General features: G+C 39.5%; 2 protein-coding genes across 6 annotated transcripts in view; both read left to right on the forward strand.

Moving 5' to 3' along the window:
- Positions 1–4,820, forward strand: part of LPXN (leupaxin) — a 43,988-nt gene extending 39,168 nt beyond the window's left edge. For all 5 annotated transcript variants that reach the window (XM_084894876.1, XM_084894878.1, XM_084894877.1 and 2 more), the window contains one exon: positions 201–4,820. The gene's annotated coding sequence lies outside the window, so the exon portion shown is untranslated. The remainder of the gene's footprint in view (positions 1–200) is intronic.
- Positions 4,821–16,007: 11,187 nt separating this feature from the next.
- LOC311628022 (olfactory receptor 5B21-like) lies at positions 16,008–16,967 on the forward strand (the record flags this gene model as incomplete). The annotated part of the gene is made up of 1 exon (XM_084894896.1): positions 16,008–16,967. The coding sequence occupies one exon, from the start codon at positions 16,008–16,010 to the stop codon at positions 16,965–16,967; it is 960 nt and encodes a 319-aa protein (XP_084751022.1).
- Positions 16,968–18,103: the final 1,136 nt, after the last annotated feature.

The raw sequence follows: 18,103 nt of genomic DNA on the forward strand, positions 1-18,103 counted from the left end.
TCGAACTCAATCAGAGAAGGGGCCAAAATCTAAAATCCAGCCTAAATCATGGGCCGAATGGTTTACTGAACAGTCATAAACTGACAATGTCATAAACTGACAGCGGAGTGCAGTGATGACAGCGCGGTGCGGGCCACATTGCAAGGCCTGGCGGGCTGGATTTGGCCTGCGGGCCTTGTGTTTGACATATGTGCCTTAAGGCATCCCGGCTAATTTGCATTATATGGTGACCCGGTGCATGAAATTAATGCGGGGGGGAGGGGGGGATAGTTTCCTTCAGCCCAGCCTGCACCCTCTTCAATCTGGGACCCCTCGAAGGATGTCCTACTGCTGGTTTACAGGGATTGGGCCTAAACTGGCAGTTGGATATCCCTCTCGCAATCCGGGACTGCTCCCCTGCCTGCCTGCCTGATTGCCCCTAACCACTCTGCATGCTGTCCTGCTCGCCCCCAACTGCCCCCTGCTGCCAGCCTGCTTGCCCCCAAATGCCCCCCTGCCAGCCTGCTCACCCCCAACTGCCCCCCCTACTGGCCTGCTCACCCACACCTGCCCTCCTGACAGGCCTGATCACCCCCAACTGACCCTAATTGATGGCCTTCTCACCCCTAACTGGCCCCTGTTGCTGGTCTGCTCACCTCTTGCTGGCCTGATTACTCCCAATGCCCCCCCCACCCCCCCACTGGCCTGATCAAACACAACTGCCTTTCCCTCTGGCCTCTAACCACCTCTACCTCAGCCCCGCCACTATGGCTTTATCCAGAAGAATATCCGGAAGGTTTCCTGGAAGGTCTCCCAGTCTAATTAGCATAATACCCTTTTATTAGTATAGGTAGAGGCATGGTGCATGGATGGGGGCTGGCTGGTTTGCCCTGAAGGGTATCCCGGATCAGGATAGGGGTTCCCTTGGGTGGTGGGGCAGCCTAGGCTAGGGGCTTGTGGTGGTTTTCAAGCCAGCCATGCCCCCATGGGGTGAGAGTCACTACTGGGGGTGCATGGCCAGCCTGGGTGAGGGGCTGATGGCTATTTGCAGGCTGATCATGGCCCCCCGCAGGTACACTTACTCCATGGGGGTGTGACCAGCCTGAGTGAGGGGCTGATGGCTGTTTGCAGGCTGGCCATGCCCCTGGTGATCCAGGTTCCCAGCCCCTCCTCCTTTTTTTTTTTTTTTTCTAGCCCTTTCTTGAGTGGAGGCCAGGGCAGGTGGGAAACTTGGCTTCCTTCATCACCAGGGGCAACCCAAGCTTCCTGCTCACTCCAGCTCCATGGTCGCTGCCATCTTGGTTGGGTTAATTTGCATACGGGCTCCTGATTGGATGGTGGGCATAGCAGAGGGACAGTCAATTTGCATGTTTCTCTTTTTTTAATATATATATAGCTATTCTTTAAAAAATGAAAATGTGTCTTCCTCAACATCACAATTGTCTCATGAAGACAAATAGGATGGCTGTTCTTAGAATGTCTCTGAAGAAAGATGTTATAAAAGATCATTTACCATTTTCTGGTTAGGATTAGGAAATTCAAGCCCCCAATGAAAATCTCCACTTAATTATTTCTTCCTCTGCAAAATATTATAAGTAAAGTAGAAAAGCTACTCAGGTTATTAAAGAATCTGACTTTCTCATGTCTTACCTCAAGTAAGCCTCAAAGAAGTCATCCTTACTCAAGAGAGATAGTGATGAGATCTGAATTATATCATTTGTACCATGGTCTTAAAGATACAGGATTATTTGTTAAAAATAGATTAAATGACTAGAAAACTCCTTAACTAAAGATATTTATTGAAAATAGAACTAATTTGGTGTCTAGATTGGTATGGGCACAGAACTTCTTGGAGAACTGATAGATTAAATGATTCTTGCCAAGCTTTATTATATCTATCTGGGTCCTGCTATCTAGTGCCTTTGCAGATATATTTTTCACATGCACCCATTTGTTAGAATGAATGATAAGGGGTTTGAGAGTTAAGAGGAAGTGGTAACAGTTATAGAAACTTTAAATGCATCTAAGCTATATAGCAGACCACACAGATAGGAAGCCATCTGGCCTCATGTCCTATTTGGTTGGCCGAGAGTACCAGACTAAGCAAAATTTACATTCAACTTCTTACCAGACTAAGCAAAATTTGCGTTCAACTTCTAAACATCTCCTTTACTGCATTTGACTATATGATGTCATAAGCAGGTGTTAATATGGCAGTGTTCATGGTTGCCTGGGCAATTTGACAAAGTAAACTTGAGGTTTTAGCCTTTAAGAAAGAATGTTCGGGTGCTAAAACTTTTTGTTAAGGATGAGCTATTTTGAAATACCAGTAGGTCTAAATATTTTTAAATATCAGAGAAAAGCCAGAGTTCAATAAGGTGCAATTGAGAAGTGAAGATGTTTTCTTCTCACAGTAAATATAGGTGGTTTACTTGTTCAAAAAGAAATGATGCCTTTGGGACTAATGTTTTAGCCACAAGGAAGCCATTTGCAAGTAAAACATTTTCCTTTAAAAAACCATAAGTATATAAATATGTGATACCTTAATCAATAAAGAAATTTTAAAAAGAAGTTATTCAGGCAGCTGGAGATTTGAAAAAAATAAAAAACCATAAATACTATTACTCAAACTCTTGATTCTGAGTAACTCATATTTTTTTAAAATAATAATAATAATAAAAGTTACACTCAAAGAGCAGGGCTTTTCTACCAGTGAGGTATATATACCTAAAAGAATATGTTGTATACTGAAAACTATATTCTGAAATAGAAATTTTTCAATTTGTTGGCCAATTTTTTTTTTTTTTTTTTTTTTTTTTTTTTTTTTTTAGAATAAGCATATAATCCTCCAAAGGTGATATATAATACTATGGTAAAAACAATTATTTGCCAGCCACATAAACTTCTTTTTCATGACCAGTAGAGGGAGAAAGAGTGCTTTTTTCCTAGTTTAGTAAGAAAAGTTCAGAGATTCTCCTAACTGGGCTAGCTTAGGTCATTCACCAGCAAGTGATTTTTTTTTTTTCCCCCTGGGGGAATGGACTATACAGCTTGGCTTAAACCAACTTGGACCATTCCCAGAATTAGGAGCAGGACTAAATTCCTGAAAACACAAGGACTTTGTGGAGGAGATGTGAATACTTTAAAAAAAAAAAAAATCTGGGTATTGCTAGGAATGAGATAACAAATCTTCAATTTACATGACTACATGTTCCAATATCACAATAATTTTGTACGGTGACAGATGGATAGTAGACTGTTTGTAGTGATCACTTTGTAATAAATGTGACATTTTACTATATTGTACACATGAAATTAATATGATATTGTGTGTAACTATACTTTAATTAAAAAGAGTTTTACATTTCAGATATGTTTAAAGCAAAAATATTAAAGTGTTTTCTGAGTTTCAAGGTAATACAGAAAGTAAGCAAATAGGTATTCCCAGGGAACATGTCTGAAAACTCTGCAGAGTTCAAAAATAGAGGAGAGCCAGGAATAATGGTGTTATACTAGTATACATATTAGTATATAAATAATGCGCCAGGCCAGAGATACTGGTCTTCCCTAGGCCCAAACGGCACAGTAGTAAGAAGCATCCTCAAGCAGTGTCAGTCTGAGAATCTGGAAAGGGAGCTCTTCTAGCTAAAATAAAGGTGAAAAGATGGGACAATTTTCTTTAGAAGCAAGTGTCTAAAGGGTAGTGGTGGCAGCCACTAAAATATGGGACTAAAGAATGACTGTCTGTCCCCACACATGTAAGTGCTGAGAACACACTCTAAGGAGAACTTGGAATCTACTGAGATTTGTAGGATGAGAAAGAAAGAAATGTCAGATAAGAGTTGGTGAGTGAGTTGTGCTTGTTGCATATGTATAACTTTGCTGGGAAGCAGCAATGTCTCAAATTGATTCTGTAAGAAAGGAGACAGTTTATGTAGGAGGCTCCACCTCCTGATTGTGCCTAAATTAATCAAATGTACTGTGTCCAAATTAATTTCCTGTGCAAAGAAAGCTCCTAATTATGTTTAGATTCATACTCTGGACAATCACATAGACTTCCTGGCATCTTGGTGAGAATGATCCATCTTCCCTTTGTATTTTGGATATCACCAAATCTCAACAAAAATTACTCAAGGGTCCTAGCCAGTTTGCTCAGTGGATAGAACGTTGGTCTGTGGACTGAAGAGTTTCAGGTTTGATTCTGGTCAAGGCACATGCCCATGTTGTGGGCTCGATCTCCAGTAGGGAGCATGCAGGAGACAGCCGATCAATGATTCTCTCTCATTATTAATGTTTCTATCTCTCTCTTCCTCTCCCTTTTTCTCCAAAATCAATAAAAATGTATTTTTAGAAAATAACACAAAAAATAAAACTACTCTAGGAATAAGGTTTTGACTGGGATAAATCTGTGAGAAATACCTCAGATTGTAGATACTTATGGAACAATTTCTACAGCTGAGATGAGCACACCAATAAGTCAGATGATTTTACTTCCTTTAAACTTGAACTTGAAGGAGATGAAACCATTTGATTTTAGATTATGGCTGTTAGATTGTGATACATTATGACAACTAATATGACTGAACATAATGGAAGATGTGAAATAGAATGGGAGCACACTTCTCAGCATCATTTTTTTTCCGTCTAGTTTCTCCACAAGGAACCACATCTCTCTCCTACTTGGTCCATGTGGTTATTTTTGATGGGCTAACTTTACTATCAGCTCCTGTAATATATACAAGTGTCAGGCCTGACCATTAAGTTATTTTGTTCTGGAACAAAAGTGATTCTTAACCTTTTAATGCCGCAACCCTTTAATACAGTTCCTCATGTTGTGGTGACACCCAACCATAAAATTATTTTCATTGCTACTTCATAACTGTAATTTTGCTACTGTTAATGAATCTTAATGTAAATAAGAATGCTGTGGTGGTGGTGTGTCTTTTCATTAATTTACTTGCTTTATACAAACTGCCTGGGGAAACTATTACCCTATGGTGTCTCTTAATTTGGGTTTTCCTTGAAGCAGACCCTGAGTGAGGATTAGATGCAATAGTCTATTTATTATAGCAGCATTTTTCAACCGCTGTTCCGCGGCACACTAGTGTGCCGCAAGATGTTGCCTGGTGTGCCGTAGGTGCAGACAAGACAAGAATTTTATAATTTTTCACTATTTTGTTTACTTAATATTTCATAATAAAGTAATTATAAAATACTTTCTTTGTGTTTATTTGATTCCTATTCAAGAGAATTACTTTATATATAGTCAATATAGGCACAGAGTTAAATTTTTTAACATTTTCTAATGGTGGTGTGCCTCATGATTTTTTTCATGAAACAAGTGTGCCTTTGCCCAAAAAAGGTTGAAAAACACTGTATTATAGCAACTCTAGATACACAGGTAGGAGAGTGGGGAAATAAGATAGCAAAGGGAATTAGGCCAATGCAGTATGTATTAAAGGCCAGGTTACTGCTATATGAAGTTGGAGTTCATATTATTGAGAACCTCTGGGATTTAGTGTAGGACACATGGAATGTCCATCAATCTCCCCCACCCCACATCTGCCTTCTTTGGCCTGGCTTGTGTACAAGCTGGACATACTTCTCTGGTCAAAGAAAGCCCTTAGAATAAATCACAGGAGCCTGAAAGCATCAGCTTGTACCTAGCAGTAAGTTTCAACAGATATGAGGGGGGATTTTGCAGCATCTGTTGGGGACAGTTAGGAAGGGGTAAGCATATAAGAAAAAATTCATTGGAAAGCTATTCAAGTCACTAAAAATCACAATACTTTGAATGTGTGGTAATCGATTATTTGCAAAGTTTTACAATTTTCCTAGCTCTATAAAGTTTAATGCATTAATCTAGTGCTGTAATGGGGGAGAGGATTAAGGAAGGGAGTGGGCAAGGATTATTATTTTCATTTTAGTTATGAAAAAAATGATATATTACATGAACAGATCATTCAATTTTAGTGATAACACTAGAACCAGACCAAGGTTTGCTTAGTCTTTGCCCAAGACCTCCCTCCTCCTTTTTAAAATAAGGCTCTATAACAACAATGTAAGACACATTTCAGAAACATGGCCCACAGGGTGAATTTTTAAGGGACAAATGAGGGCACTAGGGCAGGACAATGATTCACGGCTATAGTTTATGTTGTTTTGGGGCATAGTAACAAGAGCAGTAGCCTTGGCACAAGACAAACCAAAACTCAAATGTTGATTCTACCACATACAGACTGTGTAAACCCCAGTTAAGCTATTTATCTTCTCCAAACTTCAGTTTCATAGTATGCTAAACATGGGCAATAATACTTCCCATGTGGGTTTGTAGTGAGGATTAACCAAGATAATAAATGAGAAGGGGCTTTGTAAACTGCCAAGAACCATACATGAAAGGCTGAAAGGCATTAGCAAAATAGTCCAAGAGCTAAGTGAAGAAGTCAACTTCTAGCATTTCCAGAGAGACTGTGAAACTGTAGCCAGCCCTCCGTTGTTTTGGGATGATTTCAGAAATCTTTTCAAAGGCTCAGGATGAAAGCTGATGGAACTGAAAATACTGGAAGATTAGGAGAAGAGCTTGAGTTGAGCTCATAATCTTCCTTTGCGGCAACATTATTGACAAAGAAATGCTCCAGAGTGAATGATTTCCGCGGCACAGGAAACCCATCCAGTTAGCTGTTTCCCACAGATAGAGAACAGCTACGTTTGTTTAACAGAGCAGAGCCACGTGAAAAAAAGTTCAGGGAGCTTCCAGTGCGGTGATTTTCACTGCCTATCAATGGCCTAACCATAGTTCAAGGGAAATTCCCAGGAAAATTTCCATCATCATTGTTACTTGTATTGTTTGCTAGGGCTGTCTTAACGAAACACCGAACTTGGAGGCTTACACAATAGAAATTTATTTCCTCACAGTTCTGGAGACTGAATATATTTTCTCACAGTTCTGGTAACAAGCATATTTGTGTGTAAGTTTCGTAGGAGCAAGAAAAAAAGAATATAAAGAACAGGCACTAATTGCTATTGAAAGAGCTCTCAAAAGTAAGTAGAGAGAGAATCAACAGTATAGATGGAAGGGTCAAGAGAAAAAGAGGAGAGATCCTGAGATAGGAAGGCAGAAGAGGATGAGATTTATTTAAATGGAGAGGTTAAGGAAAAAATTAACATTAGATGGCCCCAATCTTAGTAAAGGAGACGAAGATGTCATCCACAGAAGATGCAGATACCTGCATGGGGCTGAAGAGTCAATGGAAACTCAGGAAATTCTGGGGAAATCGATGAACAGAAATAAGTCAAGAAATAAGCCACAGGTTTCAAGTGGCTTTAGGCAGATCACCTCTAAAAATCTCAGTCTTTTCCTTGATCAAATTAGATATTTACAAAACAAGACATACTTCTATAGTGCTCAGTTTCATAAGTACTTTACATTTATTAACTTAATTCTCTCAACAACCCTATAATGAGAAAAAGAAGATTGGAGAAGCTAAATGAGTTGGCTGAGCCTTCCAGGCATTAAAAGAGAGAACTGGGATCTGAATCCATGCATCTGGCTTTAGAGACTGTACTTATCACCTCTGGCTATGATGCCTTGAGCACCTTAACAACTAGTAATTAGGTTTCAGGATCTGAAGGAGGGGCCAATGCACAATTGCAAATGCTATGCAAGAAATATGAATTTAGAAGGCATTGGGGGCCAGGTGGAGCCTCTTTCTTGAAGAGACTCACTGATTTCTCTCCTGGTCCGCTTCTTATTATACTTGAATACACATTTTCCCTTTAGCAATGCATATAGGCAGATCAAAGGTAACATTTGGTAAACAGTATAAGGATTATCAGGTTAGGAAATTGCCTTGAGCCATTGAGCCTACAGCAGGGCAATATTATGCTGATTTTCAGCCTTGTTAAATATCAATGATTCCTTTTTAAATTTATTTTATTTTATCTTATTGTTTAAAGTATTACAAGTAGTAGTACATATGTCTCCTTTTTTCCACCATTGACCTTCCCTCAGTTTCCTTTACATCCCTGCCACATGCCCTCCTCCTCCACCCCAACCCCGGTGTCTTGCATCCATTGGTTATGCTGCTGTTTGCTTTAGCCTCTGACAACTGACATCCGATGTGACTATGGACTTAACATTTTTAGACAAACTAGTAGCTTTTTTAATTCCTCTTCTAAGTCCAAAGCATTTTTCCTCTATGAACTTACTTGCTAATGCCTCAGAGGAAGACAGCCTTTCCTTTTACCCAGCCAGCACCATGGGAAATAGCTCATCACATGAAAGACTAGAAATGGCCAATAGGTGGCAGCATTAACTTGAAGATGGATGGACATAAACTGCCATTTGGCCTTGAACTAACTCAAGTCAGAGTTGGCCTGTTTCTTCTCCTTTCTTTATGGTTCCAAAACCTCAACATACACTATTTGATTTTTTTAAGAAGGCCAACAGTGAAGGAACCAGAGAAGTCAAAGCAGAATTATTGACCCAGAAATGAAGAGCGTTTGGGAGGGAAAAGAAAGATAAATTCAGTGCCATGAGGAATTGATGAGTCTCAAAGAGATTAAAGATAAAAGTTACCCATTCAGTAAGTAGCAGATTCTAGGTCTCTCACTCACCAAAATTCAGTACCATTGCACATTGCCACTATAATAGGCTTCATAGGCTATTTAACTTTTTAAAGAATGTTTAACCCTAATAAAGTAGAGCACTCATTTATTTCATAAAGCCAGTTGTTTGGGTTAGATTGTCTCAGTTGCTGGGGTTTTCAAGCTACAGGTGAAATTTCCTCTTCTTTCCTCTCTCTCCCCTTCTGCCTCTCACTTCTTTCTCCTTCTCCTCCTTGCTTTTCTTCTCCACTTTCCTTTTTTTCTTCTTCCTTCTTTCTCCCCCTCTTCCTCTTGTTTGTTTTTCCTTGGTTGTTGTATTGATCCGATATAATAATGAGGAGGAAATCTAGCCTTTGGGATCAGAATATTATGCTACAAAATTCTAAGAGTGGTACAAAAATATACTTGGCCTATCACTTGCTTGCTATTTAATTGGCCCTTTCTCATTTTTTCTTTTCTTTTCTTTTCTTTCTTTTTTTTTTTTTTTTTAATATTTTAATGAAAACTTCTCCCATAAAAATAGTATTGAAACAGGAATTTTAGGGGCCAAATAGGACAGGTTTAGGAAATTTTAGAAATTTTGGAAACTAAGGGGACCATGGAAGAAGCACAGGGCTATAGAGCAGCAGAAGGTACATTTCCATAGAATAGGCAAAGCTGGAAAGTTGCAACAGGTATATTTCCATAGAATGAGGGAGCTGGGAATAGCAAAAGATCTTCATTTACAAAATAAAAAGAAGGAAACCCTTCATCCAGATGAAGAAAACTCAAAGGGAATAGGAAAATAATAAGGAAGGAGAAGGTGGAGAACTTTACTTGTCCCAAGTGAGATTTGACCTTTGAGCTCAGGAGTTACTATAGTAACCAGTCTAAGGGAACAGTGATCAATCAGAGGGGCTATCAAAGCACCAGAATCTGCAACCTTTATAAGCCATAGGGAAAAGGAACTCGTTGGGACCCTTTCCTCCTCCCCACGTGGGAGTCTGTACTTGTTCTTTAATGGTCTCCACCTTTGCTATAGTACCTTCTGTCTGTGGATTCATTCTTCGATTCTGGCAGACAAAGAATTCAGGTTCTAGTCCAGGGGAACACTGTGTGTTCCTGTCCAAAGTTTCTGCTACAGCCGAAACCGGTTTGGCTAAGTGGATAGAGTGTCAGCCTGCGGACTGAAAGGTCCTATATTTGATTCTGGTCAGGGCATATACCTTGGTTGTGGCACATCCCCAGTGGGGGGTGTGCAAGAGGCAGCTGATCAATGATTCTCTCTCATCGATATTTCTAACTCTCTATCCCTCTCTCTTCCTCTCTGTAAAAAATCAATAAAATATCTTTTTTTAAAAAGTTTCTGCTACAGTATTATGAAAGAAAAAAAGGTAAACAAGCTTCACTTTTGTAGCTGACTTTACTGGAAGACACATTTGCGAGTCCCCATGGGAATTATGATTTTTTTCTAGATTCTGCTCGCCTATATTGATTGGAGATGTATTGATAGGAGCGATAGGCACAGTGTAAAAGTATATAGACTTCGAGTCAGACTTGAGCATCTCTTTCTGGAACTACAAGATGCTCCAAGTCTATATGGTGTATTTCCTGCTTTAGTTCTAGAATCAGTCATTTCTCCAAGAAGCCCTGATTCTTTCTATTGAAAAATGTTTTTAGAAACCAAGATCTGGGCACTGGTTATATACTGCACATCTGTAAAATTGGAAGGACAATACATTTCTCATAGGGTTGTGTGAACATTAAGGGAACTAACACGCATATAGTACTTAACAATGGCCTGAAATACAGAAGGCATCCAGAATGTGATAATCCAGTAGGGGCTGAAATAAAACCTTTTGCTTTCTGTAAACTAAAGTTCATTTAAAACCATGTTGATTGGGAAATATTTTTTTCTGAAAGTGTTTTGATCCACAGAGCTCCTTAGAACTTGGGGTTCTTTGGTCAGAGCTGGGTTTAGGCAAAATAGAGATTCTGATGTTTATCATCTCTATTTGACATTTAAAAATTCTCGTTTGATTTTAGAGAAAGAGCCAGATCCCAATATTCACAGTAATACTCTTCTGTGGGTTGAATGGGGAATGATTGGACCTTCCAGGTCCTTTGAAGGCATTTGTGATGGAACTTGATCATTCATCATTTAGCCTGAAGAACGGACTACCCCTGAGCCTTTGCTTCCATCTCATAATAATGTTTCACTCCCTCAGGAAAGCACCCCTCACTTGATTGCTTATTTGACTGTCACTGAACCTTAGGTTCCCTTGGGGTTGAGACCTTAGGGACCTTCCCTCCCAGATCTACATAGAAGCCAGCTTCTGGCGGACCCCAGCCTTATCCCATAGTTTGGTACCATTCACTCTGAAACCATCTGCAAAGGAAGCTGAAATGTCTTTACCCCTTTACCACACAGCCTCAGGTAGACTTTTCCTCTTTGAAATCTGAGGTCCTCAGAGACCAAATAGCTTTTCTTTTCCTTTTCAGACTTCAAAAAGTCCAGTAGTTGAAGGCAGCTCTAAATTGAGATCTAGATCTCACAATTCCCAAGGAGCCAGGTATGTTTTCCCTGACCTTTTTTTAAAGCCGCATTCTTCACATTGTGGGTAGAAATAATGGGTTTGTCTAGGAGAAAGGGCTCAGAAGTCGGTAAAAAAAAAAAATGATTCAGTTCTATTTTCCCTGCTCTCCTCTGCCACAATCTTATAAAAAATTGAAATAGAGTGAGCCTCCCATAGGTAATTTCAGGTCAGAGGGACATAGTCATTGCTAGATAGAATGTTGCTACCAACTGGCATTAATAAAACCCAGGAACCAAGTCCATATGATCAAGCAATAGTTTAATAATAAGATAAATAAATTAGTCTGTGTTGAGTACCCACCATAGGCCACACAGTGGCTTTATTTTTTCATATTTTATCTTGTTAATTCTCTATTAATGGAGAGAACTTGACTTGCTTATAGCCCCACAGCTATTAAGCTTTCAACCATTATTCTAACTCAACAGTTCAGCTTCTAGTCCATTCATTCATTTAACAAATATTTAAAAATCTACTATATGCCTGGCACTAGTCTAGGCCATGAATACTGATTCACAAAACAGTGACAAATTTGTCTCTTCGTGGAATTTAGTCTGATAGTTTTCTACTAAAATCTTTGGAACTCCCCAAATGGAATGTGATGACTAGGGGGTAATTCTTCAAATCCCTTTAGAAACAAATTTTGATAAAAGTTTTATTTTCAGACTGTCTAGCTTGGTGGCTTAGACTTCTATAATTCCTTAACACAGTTTCTCATTTGCTATGCAATAAAACAGGCCAACCTGTATTATCTTCAAATATTTTTAAAATGTCTTTGCTTATTTGAGGCTCCTTGTGATATTTATTTTAGGCCTATACAGTAGAGATTGGCCTTGGCAGGACTTGGGTGGGAGGAAATTCACCAGCATCAGAAGCAAATGAGATTTGGGTTGGGGGTCTTTCCTCTTATTGCATGAATCCAGATTTCTCTCTCCTGCTCTGGATCCAGACACAATTATTAACAGTGACTGCAATGCATAATGGGAAGAGTTGCCCATCAAGAGAACACAGACCATGTCTTGAGTATTAATTGCTGCTGTATAAAGATGGCAATCTGGGGCAGTTCAATATAGGCAGTGTGTGATAACCGTTAGACATCAGACCTATAGCTGAATGTAACTGGGTGGCCAGTAATAAAATGAAATTTATTGATTAAGCATTTGAGAAGGTATTTTGGAATAGAATTCAAAATCCATGCCTTTCATTCTTGGAGTTTTCCCAGGTTGCTTATTCTAGCTTGTATTGGGAAAGTGGTTGGTTTACAAGGTAAGAGGGTGAATATCTCTTTAGTCAAAAAACCATAGTACTTAGCAAGGAGTTTTCTCTTCTTGGCTCCCCCCACCAATGCGGCAATATTTGGCCGGTACTCTAGACCTTAAACTAGCCACTTTATCTCACGTAGACATAAAATATATATGTATGCTGCAAAATATATAAAATATGTGGCTCAGGAAATAGTTGTGATTACTGGTACATGAAAAAGGAAAAACAGAGTTTTAAAGACTCTAGAATTCTCAACTAGGGATGATATTGTTGCCTTCCCCTAACCCCACCCAGGAAACAGTTGATAGTGTCTGTAGACAGTGTTGGTTGTCACAACTGGGGAAGGGAGGTGTTACTGGCATCTAGTGGGTAGAGTGCAGGGATACAGCTAAACACCTTGCAATGCATAGGCCAGCCTCCCCCAGACCCAACCCCACCTCCAACCAAAGAACTGTCCAGCTGTAATGCTAATAGAGCCAAGGATGAAAAGTTCTGCTCTGAAGCATTGTATAGATATTTCTGTTAAGTAATTGTGTGACCTTGAAAGACATCACATACCTCAGTTTTCTAATAGGTAAGATCAGGAAACTACTTGTAACAGATTATAGGACACTGTGTCTGTTAAGTTAGGGAGTAATGCATATGCCAAATGTCAAAAGAAAAATAATCAAAAGGAATGAATAAATGTAACAAGAAGTTCTGTTGGTTAGAAAGTCAATTGGCATTGCGGAAACCGGTTTGGCTCAGTGGTAGAGTGTCGGTCTGTGGACTGAAGGGTCCCAGGTTAGATTCCGGTCAAGGGCATGTACCTTGGTTGCGGGCACATCCCCCGTAGGGGTTGTGCAAGAGGCAGCTGGTCGATGTTTCTCTCTCATCGATGTTTCTAGCTCTCTATCTCTCTCCCTTCCTCTCTGTAAAATATCAATAAAATATATTAAAAAAAAGAAAAAAGAAAGTCAATTGGCACATTGTTGGATGGAACTCTACCAATAAACAAAAAGCGGATGAAAAGTATAGAATTCTAGGAATTTATTCTAAGGAAAGAGAAAGAAGGGTGAGAAGACATATCTGAGGGTATTCTCTGGAGCATGGCTTTTAGGTGAAACATTGGGAACAAGCAGTGAAATGGCATCCTGGTTCCTGACCAGTAGTGGTTCATAAGCTGGTTGAGCCAGTTCTTAGGATGCCAGCCACATACTGTGTGTGTAATTGTTGTCCTGGCAGGAAAGGCTGGGCTACTCCACACCCTCCCCTTGACTGGGCCTGCTGCCATCGACTCTGTGACCAGGGACAGGAAGGCCTATAAACACCTCAGGCTGAGGAAAAACAATGAGAGAGACAGTACCCTAGAATTAGGACACCAGGACACCAGCCTTTCTCTAGGTCAGCCCATCCCCAATCTCATTTTACTTCTGAATATTTTTCATACCACAAGTCGAAGCCAATATTTTGGCAGGAAACTTGGATCCAACTAGACAAGAGAACAATCAGCTGTTTGTTGTAGAGTTAGCATGAAAATTTTTTTTAAACCCTTTGCTATTGATGTTCTTTTATTTATTTATTTATTTATTTATTTATTTATTTATTTATTTTTAAATATATATTTTATTGATTTTTTATAGAGGAGAAGAAGAGAGAGAGATAGAGAGTTAGAAACACCGATGAGAGAGAATCATCGATCAGTTGCCTCTTGCACCCCCCCTATTGGGGATGTGCCCGCAACCAAGGTACATGCCCTTGACCGGAATCAAACCTGGGACCTTTCAGTCCACAAGCCAATGTTCTATCCACTGAGCCAAACCGGTTTCGGCTATTGATATTCTTTTAAATATTTGTTTATGTGTGCAAGGGACCATGGTAGGCTTGGAGGGCAGAGGAGATGAAGACAGTCTGTGTTCCAAAGGGCTTAGGACCCATTAAGGAGCTGGGTGGTTGTCCAACAAATTGTGTGATAATCAACCAAGATGTGTGTACTTTGAGAGAGCAGAGAAGGAAGGATAATGGTAAGTAACTAGGATCAATAACAAAGACTTCTGATAGGATGTGGCGATATATCTATCTCCATGTAAATATACAAATATGACTTTCAGTTAAGTTGTTGTTAAAAGGTAAACTCATAAAGACATTAAATGTTGTAGTTCAGAGCTCTAGATTTAATAATATCAAACAGACCAAGGTTTGAATTCTACTTCCAACACTTACCAGTCATCTGACTTTGGACAGTAGTTCTAATTCTTCTTCTTCTTATTATTATTGTTATTATCATCATTTTATAATAATAGCTCTCCAGTCCCCATCTAAAAGCTACTACACTTTAGGAGCAGAGAGTAGCCAGAAAAAGGAGACCAAGTGTAACATTAGAATGATAGCTGGATATAACCTAGTAAGAAAGCAAAATGCTCTGTTTGCATGTTTTATCCTTTGGGGCATTGTTTGTGAAGGTGACAAGTTGGAAATGAGGTAGTGGAGTATGTTCATCTGTACAGTTACTCCTTGTGTAAAATAAGAAATCAACCCAAAAAGTTGGTGTGAGAATTAAATTAATTAACCAAATGAATATTCCAGGCATTATTCCAAGAAAGTAAAGCCCTTGGAACAATGCCTGGTATATAATAAGTGATTAGTATGATTAATATCAGGTAATTATATGTGCATAGAAAATGTCAGGAAATCTCCATAGAAGCTATATTCTTGGGAGTGAAATAAGAAGACAAGGAATGGAGGATTTGTACTTTTTACTTTATACTATTCTCTCTTTTTTATTTTAAAACTAGAGGCCTGGTGCATGGATTTGTGCACCAGTGGGGTTCCTCAGCCTGGCCTGTGAGAAGCAGCAGGCAACTGGGGAGGAGCCAGATGCCACTCCTGCTCATCCCGGCCCGTCTGTGCCTGCCACTGCTCAGTAAGCTTGCTGAATGGCACTTCCACTGTGAGAGCACATTGACTACCAAGGGTAGTTCTTGTTTTGAGCATCTGCTCTCTGGTGGTCAATGCACATCATAGCTACTGGTTGTCCGGTTGAACAGTCAACTGGTCACTTAGGCTTATGTATATGTATATGTATATGTATATGTATATGTATATGTATATGTATGCGTATATATATGTATGTATATATAAAAATTAAAAAATTTAAAAATTATACGACCAGACACATTATAATTTGTTTTATATGATGTAAACAGGTAGAAAAACTCAAACTCTGAGTGTATGGGCTTTGGATTTCAAAATATAAAGATGTGAACTTTGAGTCTGACCTCTAATGATTAGATTATTTTGGTCAACATTAAGCTCTCAAAGCCTTAACTTTCTCATCTATAAAATGGGTATAAAAGCATTAATCTAACAGCATTATATAATGAAAGGGTCTGGCCTATTCTGATTCTCCTGTGTGCACACATATTAAATTATTTTTTTCTCCTAATAATCTAGTCTTGCATCAATGTTATTATTTTATTATTAGTCCAGTTGTAGAAAGGGCAGAGGGGGGATTTCTCCCCCTTCCTGACAATAACACCCCCAAAATCCTTTTGTACATCTGAGTATTATTGGCTTCTCTTCTTTAATTGCCAGAGTAAACTCAAGATGACCTCAATAGAGAACAGCACAGAAGTGACAACGTTCATCCTCTTGGGATTAACAGATGACCCCGAACTTCAGGTTCCCCTTCTTCTCGTATTTTTGTTCATCTATCTCATCACTCTCATTGGGAATTGGGGGATCATGGTGATAATCCACTCGGACTCCCGCCTTCACACTCCAATGTACTTCTTCCTCAGCAACCTGTCCTGTGTAGACCTGGTTTACTCATCAGCTGTAGCTCCGAAGATGGTGGCTGCATTGCAGTCAGGGAACAAAGTCATCTCCTACAATGGCTGTGCTGCTCAGTTATTTTTGTTTGTGGGTTTTGCCACTGTTGAGGCTTATCTCCTGGCCTCCATGGCCTATGACCGCCATGCAGCTATCTGCAGGCCTCTTCATTATACCAGCACCATGACCACAGGTGTGTGTGCCCTCCTGACAATCAGCTCCTATGCCTGTGGCCTCCTTAATGCTTCCATTCAAACGGCAAATACCTTCAGGCTCTCCTTCTGTGGTTCTAATGAAATTAATCACTTTTTCTGTGACATTCCCCCACTCCTAGCTCTTTCGTGCTCCAACACACATATCAGCAAATTGGTTGTCTTCTGTGTTGTTGGCTTTAATGTCTTTTTCACCTTCCTGGTCATCCTCTTCTCTTACCTCTTCATATATATTACCATTCAGAGGATACATTCTGCTGAAGGAAGGAAGAAAGCCTTCTCTACGTGTGCGTCCCATCTCACGGCAGTGTCCATATTCTATGGCTCAATCATCTTTATGTACTTACAGCCCAGCTCCAGCCAGTCCATGGGCATGGACAAAATAGCATCTGTATTCTATTCTCTGGTGATTCCCATGCTGAACCCCTTGATCTACAGCCTTCGAAACAAAGAAGTGAAAAATGCTCTCTGGAAAATACTCAACATACTTCACTCCCAATCTTCAGGTGTGAGAAGGAAATAGGCAGATACCTCAAATATCGGACCTAAATGCCTTCATGACTTTTGAGGTTTGACAGATTTGTTTTTTCTTTATCAGAAACAATGGCTACTTCTGCTATTAACAGATGTTGTAAAAGCAGCCCTTTGAAATGTCTCACTCAAGAAGATAATTTTATTTTTGGTGAATGGCAGCATGGGACATTTATATCCTTCTTGCATTTGTTTCTTGACATGGTTTAAAGCAAAAGATGAAAACAAGCTGAATGCACTGAATTTCCCCTTTCTATTTTTAATGGGAAGAAATTTCCACTCACTATTAAAATTTGGTGTCAGGATCACATTGTCCCTGTATAATATTTTTCAACTGGAATGAACAGTGTGTTGCTTTCTATTTCTTTGGTCTATGGGTTGCAAAGTAAATGCTGAAAAAATGATTCAGCATTTTAAATAATTCCTTAGAGAAGGTTGTAATGTCTTAGAGAGCACTGGACCAAGAGTCAGGTGACCCAGTATTAAATCCTTCCCAGCCCCCACCTTCTGTGCCCACTCATAGGTCACTCTAGCTCACCAGTTGCGTGTCATATTCTTCATCTCCTTCCATTGAAGTATTGGGACAGCCTTGGTAGAAAACAATAAGTTACCTTGCGTATGTGACAGTTTCGGCAGATAAATTGTTTAAACTTTAACCCGAATAAACATATCTTTCTTTAAAGAGCTGCATTCTGTTCTATGCTTTTGGTCTTTTTCTAACATCATTACTAAAACTTGCAGAGAAGGTCTGGGAAAAAAGAAGCAATTTCCCACAAGAGTTATAAAAGAGGATATTTGTCTTCTGAATTAAATGCTTGCCTTTCTCAGCACCCTTAAGTTTGGTGAATCTATTGAAAACACACATAATAACTCTCTGTGCCCTCTTTTCCTCTGTTTTTCTTTTTCTTCAATAATCAGTTCACCTCTGGATCCCTGTTGCTTTCTGATGTTCTGTAATTAGATGCTCTGAGAATAAGAAAGCCTGTGGAAATTGTATTCTTAAGATAGGAAAGGCATTATGACGCACAATGCAAGTCTACCAGCAGGTCTTATTTCATGTGCTAGAGGGTGTGAGTGAATATGTGTGCAGATTAATTTAACTTCTCACATATCAACTGCTTGATGACG

The sequence above is a fragment of the Pipistrellus hanaki genome, assembly GCF_964339955.1.
Source record: "Pipistrellus hanaki genome assembly, chromosome: 9".
NCBI lineage: Eukaryota > Metazoa > Chordata > Mammalia > Chiroptera > Vespertilionidae > Pipistrellus > Pipistrellus hanaki.